Below are 11,706 nucleotides of genomic sequence, written 5' to 3'. Positions count from 1 at the left end.
TCAATGTTGTGGTTATGTATTTGGTAGACCGACTTCCTTGCTTTACTAGTTTAGGTGAAATAATATTAATCCATATTGTGTTTATAATTTTGATATTAGATCTGGCTCTCGATGCGAAGTCTTTTGTGGCAAGAAAGAAATAAAACTTAACATGTGAAAGCTAAACGTTTTAGTCTGTATATTTAAGGGTCTATCCTTATTACCGTATAATTAGTCCTGGGTCTTAACTGGGAATCTGGTAAACTATTGAGGTCAGTACTCATTGTCAATATATACACTTACTGGGCATGAAAAGACAAGTCAGATTTGGAATGGGAGAGTGGCTGCGGGTTCTTTCTGTACCCAGAGTCGCAGCCCTATGAATTATAGAAAATACCGAGATCACATACTCTAAACTTGTATGCACTTATTGACAAATGCATATATGCAACTAACATCTTTACCCATAGCAATTCAGTCACTCAAAGGCTTAATCTGAATGGTGGGGTGATGGTTAAAACACGTATGAGTTGGGATATATTTCACAAACACTACATTCTTGGCATTATTATTATTATTATTAGAAGTAGTAGTAGTATTGACGATTTCATATCTCTTGAAATTTATGCATATTTTCATTGATAGCATCAAAATTGACAAATACAGAAATATGTGCAATTAATTATTTTGAAAATTACTTTTCTGGCATTTTCTAAATTCTTTAATCCAAAGTTTCACCGAACTGGCGAAACTCATGGTTCCGATTCTGGATCTCAAGCCGGTCTATAATATGAATCTCGATTATGAGAGCAGTCAAGAGCTTATAAAATACTTATATAACATATTTCTAAGCCGTTCACCGATATTGATCATCCTGGGAAGGTCAAGGTAATGCGAATTCCGTGATGTAAGTTTGCTTTTAAGGCAAAAATTTAGAAAAGAAAGTGTTCAGCTTTGACAAGTCTGTATACAATAATTCTTTATTTTCTTCACTTATTTAACTTAGGAACACAATTAGTGAAAATGATAGTAGTCTTTACAGTGTACACATAATGTAACCACCAGCATAACCTCCGAAGACCTTGATTATTGTAGGGACACAGGAGTCTGGCGTTTTATCAATAAAGTACGATGATACCTGACAATGCGAAATCACCTTATCGGTACTATAGGCCTAAATGGACACAAGGAGTGCAAGCGTGACCCCAACCATCCGCTCGATTCGACTTTTCTCAAACGACTTTACTCACACGTTTAGTCCTACATGTAAGACCTTGACGCTGATATATATGTTGTAGGCGTCAAGGTCTTACAGCCTAACTAACGGCGCTGTGTAGCGTGTTTTGATGTCGACTAACATCGTTATGAAAATCACATTTTCAGGAATATTTCACACAACTGACAACTAAAATAACGACGCTTTTCTACAAAGTAAAGTCATAATGTTTCAGTCAGACTTTACTTACTCTGATGTCTTTTCTCTAATAATTTCAAATTCTCACAGAAGAAATGGACCTGTTTTCAAGTTTCGTTGGCCAACATTTCAGTTGGCTAGAAAGTGATGAAAGCCGTAAATGCCGAAATCGGGTTAAGTTGAAATATTATTCTTTTTTTAAAACGATTAAAAATATGCCTACTGGAACTGTAAGCAAAGGTTTGTTTCATTTAAGAAACATATCCCCAGCATGTACCTAATTGAACTTACTTTGGCATACCTCGACTCTTGTCGCATTGCAACAAATTCAAATGTATGTCAACGGAACATGAAAATGCGTCCATTTACTAGTATCATATTTTCATTCCTCCAGGATAAAGACAGCACGGTAAGTATATTAATTACACATAAATTAGTGGAAGAGTGTCAATATAGGCTGCCAAGTGTGTGAGATGTTCCTGAAACTTTGATTACTCATTCTGATGTCATTGACATCAGAACACGTTATACAAGGCTGTTATTTGGATACAAGACAGCACTAAAACATAAACATGTGCTATGTCTTACATTGTAGGACTACTCATATGTCTTTTATTGCTGCAGTATCGCAAGAAGATTGAAAAACTACACATATTCATTCAAAAGACAGTAACGTACCAGAGATTTCACCATACTTCATTGATAAAATGATATACTCCTGTGGTAGGGATAACAGGCCCAATTTAAAATTTCATTACAGGTTCATAAATATGGTATTTTTGTGAAGGTCAAAGCATCATAAATAAAAAATTTAGCAAATAAAATTTAATTCTTTCATGGTTTTTGCTTGTAGCAAGTGCAACCAACTTATGGTCTGCAACAACAACAAAATCTCCCAAAAGTGGTTTTTGTACAGTGTATACATTGCTGTCAGGCATTTCTGTGCAGTTTTCATCAACAATATTGAAGCAAAGCACATACTGAATTTGACCTGTTGATGAAAATAAATTATTGCAAAACTTGCCATTTGAAACGAGGCAATTGTCACCAGAATATTCTGTTCAAAATAATATTAATTTTGGACACACCGGATAACACCCCTGTGTTTTCTTGACTACAGTTTGTGAGCCTGTTCTGCACATAGTTTTGAAAAGATGTAATATTTATTAATTGGGCTTTGGAAATGAAATACATTATTTTGGATTGTTTCTGTCAGCATTTCAGACGAGTAAGTAGGTCAGGTTTATAGTTGGTTTTACAAAATTCATTGTAACAATGCTAGTAAATGGCAAGAGATATTAAGCAAACTAGACTGATTGTGTAAATTTTTTTAGTAAAGTTCAGCATTTTATTTTGAATAGGATGTAATGTGTTTATAACTTCTTGTTTATGGGGAAAAAAATTACTAAAGAATTTAGAAACAGACTATACACGGGAATTTCTTGATAATCCCATTCTGGTGGCAAGTTAACATGTTGAATAGCAGACGATAAAACTGTATGGGACAACTTCTTGCAAAATTGGAAACTTCGATTAAAATTCAGTATTGTTTTAATGTATAAGTATTCATCTTTTATATAATGTATTTATTTATGATTCTAAAAGATACATAGTAAACAGGATTTTCTGGGTTACAAGTTCAAGAAGGTAATGGAGTGGGTCTTCATGTTGACATTTATAAATCACATTTTCATATGCAGTTAGGGTAGAAATGTAGGATATTTTTTTACACTTTATGAATATCACTTCCTTAATAAAAGAATGATCATTCTTTCTTGATACAAATTGGATATTCAACCAAAAATGTGATTCAGTGTTTACAGAAATGTATCATTGTGCAGAATTACCCAACATGCGTAATTGGCAGATATGGTGGTATATTGAATACAAATCCGGCAATGGAATGTTTTGAGGGTTAATTCTTGAAACAATCACCAGTGAATATAGCCAGACTGTTCATGAGGCATAATTTACAAATGTATGTGGTATATGAAAGGAAATTTAGGGGAATCGGCCTATGCCAATCCAGAATTTGCTGTTTTTATTGCTCAGAATTTGCAATTATGTCCAATTCAAAAGCACAATTATGTGAAAAAGCTTGTCTTTATTCATGTTTTAGTCATGTGAAAGTGATAAAAGGAATTGGTAACATCCATCTCCTTACTTTTCAAACAAATCTATAAGGACAATGTAACAAGACAATCCAGGTACTTGTTCCTTTTAAATGCTTACCTGTGTAAAAATTCTTTTTAAAAGATTAGTTCATCTGAAAATATTGTTTTTATGAATGCAGGTTTACATAAGATATTTATTTTTCTCTAACATTTCCTTTGGAAAGTTAAAGACAGTACTGTATATACTTTTAATTAATTAAAAATTTTGTTGCTTTATTGCATCGACATATTATGATGATATATTTTGTGTCATAACAATATTAATTTATTTTTTAAACAAGTAAAATAGTGAAAAATTACAGACAAATGAAGATGTTTATGCAGGGGGATGGATGCTACAACAGCCCGAGCTGTCAGTAGCCTTCACATTTTTAAAAGTTTTTAAAACAAAAACTTATGAGGGCGTATTTTTTTCTAACAGAAAACAATCACATCTCATCTGTCGAAGATACAAGTATTGTAGCAGTAATAATAAATATAAACTGAACTGGCTATTGATAGTAGTAGCAACTGTATTTATTTTCAGTTGAATATATGGTTGCTACTAAAGGAGTCTGACATTTTATCAGAAAGTACCTTACAATAAATCACCTTATCTGTACTATTAACATATGTATTAAGAGGTTAGTGCTCGGACTGGTCGGCCTGGTGTCAGGATAATGTGACTGGGTGGGACATGATGTTACATGTATGTGGCATGATGTCCCAGTGCTGGACACCACTATAAACTGTCATACTACAGACATCATAGCAATATGACTGAAAAAATGTTAAAGCTATGTTAAAAATCCAAATCACAAACATACACAATATATGTATATTTATTGTGCAGATAACAGAGTTTGAAGTATTTTATTGATAAAACATCAGGTTTTGTCGTTGCTACCTCTACCATGCCAGCTGCTCAAGGAAGAGAACTGATACGCATTTCCAGTTAAAGATGAGACAAGGTTCTATTCCCACAAAACAAAGAAAAGTACTCAAAAGTACTTTGACACATTCAATAATTAGATAAATAAAACCTCTCCCTTGTGAAATCCTCTTTGATCCATACATTTTGTGAATTTGTATGGAATATTTTCTCTCAGTCATATCGAATTCTTCCCAAAAATGTAAAATTTAAAAGAAAAGGCAAATGGTTTCCTTTGTGCAGGTTATGACATAAAATTTTCCTGCTATTCATGAAATTATCCAATCAGAGGTAAAAGAATGGGAGCCCCATAAATAGGGGTACCCTCACTGTACAAAAATATTAAGATGGTGGCACTTGGCCTGACTGATGTGCCCCCTGGTTGTGTTGCAATTGCTAACTATTGTTTGTTCCACAAACAGGTAGCTGAGGCTAACTTTTTTGAAAAGTGCAATATCAAAAAGGAAAATAATGATACAGAGTTACAAAATTTCTTCAGATTACTCCTATGACCTGTTCCATAAGTCTCACTAGGATTTTAAAACTAGGAGTCCAGGACTCCAGTTGTGGTAAAAATAGGAGTACCACCATCAAAAGTTGCAGTCCCTTCTTTTCCTACCGAATCAACACAGACGTGAGTGCATCTATTTTTAGATGGAGAGGTTTTCATAATGTAATCACTCACTTTAATATAGCTTCATTAAAACAGTCCATTTACAGGATTGCAAATTTATGGTTTATTTATTTGTCTGCATCATTGTAGTAATTTTAGGCAATGGTTAAATAGCATCTGATTTGCTGTTTTTTCCCTGTATTTTCGCAAATACGTGTCAGGTCGGAAAATAGCTTAGACCTTAAAGTGCATCTCGCGAATACCACAACATAGTATTGTCCCATACGTTTCTGACCTACATAATTTGCATTTTAAAGTTAAATCTTTAATAAAATAATACCTTGGCTTTGCTTTCAATGATCTGTATATTTTTCTGAAAATATCTGCCCAATGATTTACGAAAACAGACAGTCTAATAAACTGGTACATCCCAGACTTAGCGAAGTCCACCATTATTTCCCGTTAGGCCTACTGATTCACTTAGAGTTTCAAACTAATTTTATGACGAAATAGTGTACAAGAGGCAGTTAATATATATATATATGCAGATCACTGATTCTGATCTTAAAACACGTGTTTGGATGTTTTATCATTTAAGGATATCATGCAGGAAATTGATAGTTGCTACCTTACTCGGAAAAGGGTTAATGGTCAGTCAGCTATCAAAACATATGCTTGTGAATGGGCAAGAGTTTTGTCAATGTAATTGATATCTAAACTAGGCCTAGCTACTGATGTATTGATGAATACATTTCGCTACAACACTAAACCTAACCAGGCTAAGGCGAACTGCATTTAAAAAAATGTATGTTCAGTCACTGTACCTCTTAAATAGCTCTTGTTCGTCCATCAGAGTGATACTGAATTTTGTCAGTCCAAGTAAGGACTTATTCCAAATGCTAAGCTAGGCATCACACACTTTATTACACTTAGTTACTGTCCTTTCCGAACTATCAATTCTAGCACTTTTCTGAATCTCGTTACAATCTTTGTAAGTTTGCCATTTAACCCCAAAATACTTATCCAAATTTACGAATGGCATTTTGTCTAAGTCTCAACATGTCCTGATTCTCGTGCACTACTTATTCCGATACATTCGGAAATGAACACAATAACGAAAGCTAAAGTTGTTTATTTGATGTACTTTTATAAATGACCACATGTACATCTCTGGGTCTTTCTGACTCTGAATTCAATCACTGTAAAAATCAGGACATTTTTGCATCCGGTCGCCAGTCAGAGTCTTTGAACTTGCCACCAAGCTATTGCATCATGTTCTTTTTGATGCACTTTTATAATGGCAACATGTATGTACATCAAGGGGTCTTTCAGTCACTGAATTCTGTCATTGTAAATATCAGCACAGCTAATTGATCAACACATTTTCCCACAAAGCAGGTGGCTGAAGTAGGACTGGCAAGTCTTTGAATTTTTCCGCACACCTATTACACGCGTATGGAGGACTCCTGCCTCGGTGATTTTCTGTGTCCCAGATCAAAAATTGGCATCCAAATGCGCGTAATTAAGCGTTTCCGAGATTTCTGCTGTTCTGACACTAGACTATGTATATCATACTATAAAACAGGGCTCCAAGTTGGGAGCAAATTAGTCAGAATTTTGACTAAATGTTCTTGGTGAGTAAATTTTGCAGAACAGTAGCCATCTGACAACAAAATAAAGTTAAATATGTAATTAAAAAAAAAAGAAGCCATTATGGACCCCACTGCTGTTTAATAATGAGATGGCTGTATTTGACACAGAATATTTCATTCTTTCTTATATGATTTTACTGTTACCACTTCATTTTCTTGTTTATTGCTTGTGGATGATTGATAGGTCACTTACTATATTGATAGCCAAAAGTCACAAAAAGCAGGAATTGTTATAAACTGGATTTTGACTGAACTCCCATTTTGATTAGCGGTAATCATAACTGCACCGATTGCTGGAGATGCTGCTGATAGGGGTGTCAGAAATAACATCAGCCCATGAGCATTAATAATTGAATAGGTCAAAAGTCCAGCATTCAAGATAAATTTTAATTTTTTTATGTTTTCTTTTTACAGACTGACTGAAAAATTAGCACTCCAGTGTAAAGAACATCATCAATATGGCCACAAGGGTAGGAGACTTTGTATCACAGATATTTTCTTTCAGAGTGGTACAGCTATGAATCAATAGTTTTTTTTAAAGGTCACAGCTAATGAACTTAATAGGACAAACTTACTCACTGAAATTGCAAGAGAAGATCATATTTAGTCAAAAAGACATTCACATGTTACATTGACTGCCTGCCTGTACATGTAAATATCACCAGGACCTAAACCATTATGCAAGAAGTAATGCCAGTCAGCTTCAGAGTAGTTATAATGTTTCAACTGTTGTGCATGAGACTTGAGTAAAATTGGACGAGATTGCAACCCCAGTGTGCTTCTGGCAAGTCTGTATGAACATGTTGCAGTTCTCATTTTAGTTTATATTTAATTTGGTTCTGTATGTAGTCCTGTAAAATAAGAGTGTGTATAATTTTATTAGTTTTTAGGGGATTATAAACACCAAAAGTAATGGATGAATAAAACTGCACATATAGCTGACAAGGTGACTTGATTCCCCTGTTGGCATAGATTTTGAAGTTGTGTGTGATTTTTGTATGTAAAGAATTGACAAGAACAGCCAGAAAATATATTCCATATATCCTTGGATATAAGTGGGGTTCAGTCCAAAATCTGCTGTATCATAATATCAAGGCAGAACTGGATTGATGCAGTCTCATTAGAAGTATTCAGTGAAGAAACAACAGATACCCTAATCTGCTGGCACGTGTGATGGCAGATCAGGGTCTTTTTATATTTGCAATTGAACATAATTTAAAGTGGGTATGTACGTGAAGTAGCCATTATTGTTATGTTAAAAAATGACATTATTATAAGCAATGGCATTTTTTTGTCTGTATTATAAAGTTTCACTAATAACAAAAATATGGATACAGTGTTGCTTTTAGGGAACATGTCTCCAGTAACCCCTTGGTTCATTACAGACTAACCTAAATTGAATGAATCGACGTGCCAAAACCCTGCAGTTTGATTTGATAATTATATTTCTGTTTTCTTATCATGCAAAGGCTTTGAACAAAAACATCCACCCATTCTGGTAATATATATCTATGGAAATAATCAGCTTGTCTGGACAGACATAAATCTTATGAACCAATCAAACTTGAAACTATTTAAACCTTTACCCAAATAAACTTAAGATTGTTACACTGCATTAGGCTGACAAATGCACAGAAAGCAGACATTTTTCTGGCATTTATATGTGCAGTTCCATTGGGGTTGTGTAAAAGCAATTTCATTCCTGTATATTTTATGTCCGTAACATGTTTGACCTTCAGAGACCATGATCTTGAACAGAATGATGTCCTCATATGCTCTACTTCATTTTCAAGCCAGACATTAAAAGATAATAATCACTTGTTGACACAGAATCAAATGATTAAAACATAACACCACCACCACCATTGCTATAGCACAACATTGTCAACCTTCAAGCTCCCCCAGTTCATACAGATACCAATTTTTTCTGAGTAGAACTACTGCAGGTGTTTTGTGTAACTGTTTTTTGTACAGTGGTGACATTCTTCTGCCAAATCACATATTCAGCAGGTTTAAATCAATCATGCATGTAATTTCATTGTTAATCGCAGCTCAGACTGCCTGAAACTGCATTTCTTTTTATGATTCATCAACACTTCCAGAGCATATTCGTTCCTGAATAAAAATCATTCTGTTGATGTGCAGTTGGTTCTTTCCATGATTGCCTGTTCATGATGTATATTAACATGTCCAAGATGAACCAGCACCTTATGTTTTGCCAACAACACAGTAACATTTCTGAGAGGTTCTTTGCCCAGGTCGACCTACAGAAGACGGGGCTATGTTGGTGGCAAACACATATAGATACATTTATACTTTTCTTGTCCAGGTTTATTGTATCTACCTCCAGTCTGCCTCCAAATAGTGCACTAGCAACCACCAAGAACAATCTTGGCCATGATACCTCCTTTGACAATCCATCTGATGATTCTTTCTCCAGGTTTTTTACTGATCACATTCAAGTCGTGGATGAGATCCACATTAGTGCATTGATATACATGCATAGTACTTGATGCTTTGTATGCAACATGTCTTTATATAGCATCACACACAATAATTGAGTTATACTATTACATTCAACATGGTATCACAAAAAGACAAAGCTCAGATGTTATTTTCATTGACCTTTCTGCACACAGACTTGCCAACCTTCATGATTCTGGCGTGAATTTCACACGCCAGATTCACGGATTCACGTCACATGTAAAAATCACAAATTCCAGAAAGCTCAGTTAGCTTAATTCATGAATAAAATAAATTTTATCCCATCAAAATAGCAGCAGTGGTCACTTATACCCATAACGGTGTGTGTGTATTGCTTGTCACAATGTTAGTAGAACTATATTCAATTGTTACAGTTTGCCCTGTAGCAAGCATTGTAAAGTGTATAATCTATATTTAGAACAGGTTTTACAAATATTTGTGAAGAAAACTGGGCCCAACTGATTTTTTTATATATATAAAAATGGCACACATACATAAATATAGCAACTGTAATTTTTTTAAACAAGCACCAAATAAAGACCACTTTTTCAAGTGTAGGAACTTTTAAGATATTAAAAGATTAGCATGTATCATAATTTGCTCGAGTTCATATTTTTCTGTGCATGCGTTGACACCACTAATCGTTAATCGTTCAACGTTTCATCTCATGGATTAATACCATTTCATAATTTAGCTACACAACAGTTAAAATGTTTTTACCGCCATGGAAAAAGATATGTACTCCACAAAAGTTAAATATAGATTGGAGTACACTGAAAATTGGCCTTGCGTTCAGCCATCAAACATCAATCTACATTATGATTTCAGTAATACGCAGCAAATTTTAGAATTGGGAATGTGCACAGAGGTCATATCATTGCTTACAATTCACCTGTCATAAATGTACTATATACTGATATTACTATATAGTAAATGCATGACATAATTTATAAGAAATGATATAATCCCCTTTGGGCATGTGGCAGATTGATGTGAAAAAGCACACAGCTTCCAAAAAGCACATAAATATTGGAAAAATTAAGAGCACCTAGCAGATTTCAGCTCTGGAGTACTTTAAGCCACCTACACAAGTCCAGCAAGCTACCAATGCTGGAGCATTGTTTGTGAGTTTTTGTTGTTGAACCTAACCTGCCTTTCTCAGTTGGAGATCAACAACAGAGACAGTGAAAGAGTATTTCCTATTGTAAATAAAAATAAGACAAACTGTAGTGCCTTTTAGGTGCTGAAAATTTGCAACAATTTTAGTTACCAAGATTAAACAGCAGGCAAGAAGCCTCAACTATTTTGAAAACAAATTTACCAATGCCCATTTGAGGAAGTTCAAGTCTGCCACAGCGTCATATCATATGACAATAGCATGAAGTTTGTGTATATAAATAAATTTGTACTTGTAATCAGTGTAAATAGTATGTTTGGGTGGTGGTGGTGGATTTTCATATAATGCAGTACTGACCAAAGTGGATGGAGCCAGTGTCATGGTATAATTTGCCACAAATTTTGTTCATAATTCACTAATTTTTATCCCTCTTTTCACTAATTGCGAGTCTGGAGGGTTGACAGTTCTGTGCACATATAAAGCCCAGACCACACAAGTACAGTGAATGTTTGCAAACTCAGTTCTTGCATTGATTATTGGCCACGCTGGATTCAGGAAAACCCAACTGCTCAGTCTGATCATGAGATTTATTAATGTGGGATAGGCCATATTTGATTGTAGCATCTGCTGACAATCAGCTGGGTTATGATGTACACCAATATTTCACAGAAAGACTTGCATCAACATTATCAAGAAGTGCCTCAATTCAGTTCTTTTCTACATTTGATAATCCCCAGCGATTGCTGACTTTGACCCAGGCATGAATAATTCTGATGTATGATGATGTAATGCTTGAAGAAGAGAATCTCCTGAGAATATTTTCCCCTGAGACCAACACAAAGCACATGTGATACATGTGTACTAAAGTGTGTTGTATCTTGGCCATCAGGCCTCCTTTGATGATCCATCTGGCAATTCTTTCTCCAGGTGTGGGACTGATCACAAGTGGTGTGCCAGTGACCACCAAAAGCAATCTTGGCTTTCATGCCTTTGATGATCCGTCTGGCAATTCTTTCTCCAGGTGTGGGACTGATCACAAGTGGTGTGCCAGTGACCACCAGAAGTAATCTTGGCTTTCATGCCTTTGATGATCCATCTGGCAGTTCTTTGTCCAGGTGTGGGACTAATTGCATTCAAGTTATAGATGATATCCACATTGGTGCGTTGATGTGCATATATATCACTTGAGGCGTTATATGCAAGATTATGTCAGTAACATGCAGCATCAACACAGTTTACAATTTTTTTCTGGGCTTCGGTTGATGGGGATGGGGAGGGATGTCCCTTTTTTGAAGCATTCTAGAAGCAACACTGTATACATTAATATCTTAACATAAACTGATGCTTACTTACAACCTGATAT

The 11,706-nt window shown here is 35.0% G+C and overlaps 1 protein-coding gene across 3 annotated transcripts in view; it reads left to right on the top strand.

The window, feature by feature from the left end:
• The first annotated feature begins 806 nt into the window (after nucleotides 1-806).
• The window catches only part of LOC149779414 (cobalamin trafficking protein CblD-like), a 50,697-nt gene continuing 39,797 nt past the window's right edge, over nucleotides 807-11,706 (top strand). For 2 of the 3 annotated variants that reach the window (XM_089940076.1, XM_089940074.1), the window contains exons 1-2: nucleotides 831-886; nucleotides 7,157-7,212. In XM_089940076.1, the coding sequence (XP_089796202.1) occupies nucleotides 7,201-7,212 (12 nt within the window). In that variant the 5' untranslated portion in view covers nucleotides 831-886; nucleotides 7,157-7,200. Of the gene's footprint in view, nucleotides 887-7,156; nucleotides 7,213-11,706 lie in introns of all 3 variants that reach the window. The other variant, XM_089940075.1, reaches the window with a different exon arrangement.

The sequence above is a fragment of the Sinohyriopsis cumingii genome, chromosome 17, assembly GCF_028554795.1.
Source record: "Sinohyriopsis cumingii isolate HCF-2022 chromosome 17, ASM2855479v2, whole genome shotgun sequence".
In the NCBI taxonomy this organism is placed as follows: domain Eukaryota; kingdom Metazoa; phylum Mollusca; class Bivalvia; order Unionida; family Unionidae; genus Sinohyriopsis; species Sinohyriopsis cumingii.
This window is presented reverse-complemented; position numbering and strand designations above follow the sequence as displayed.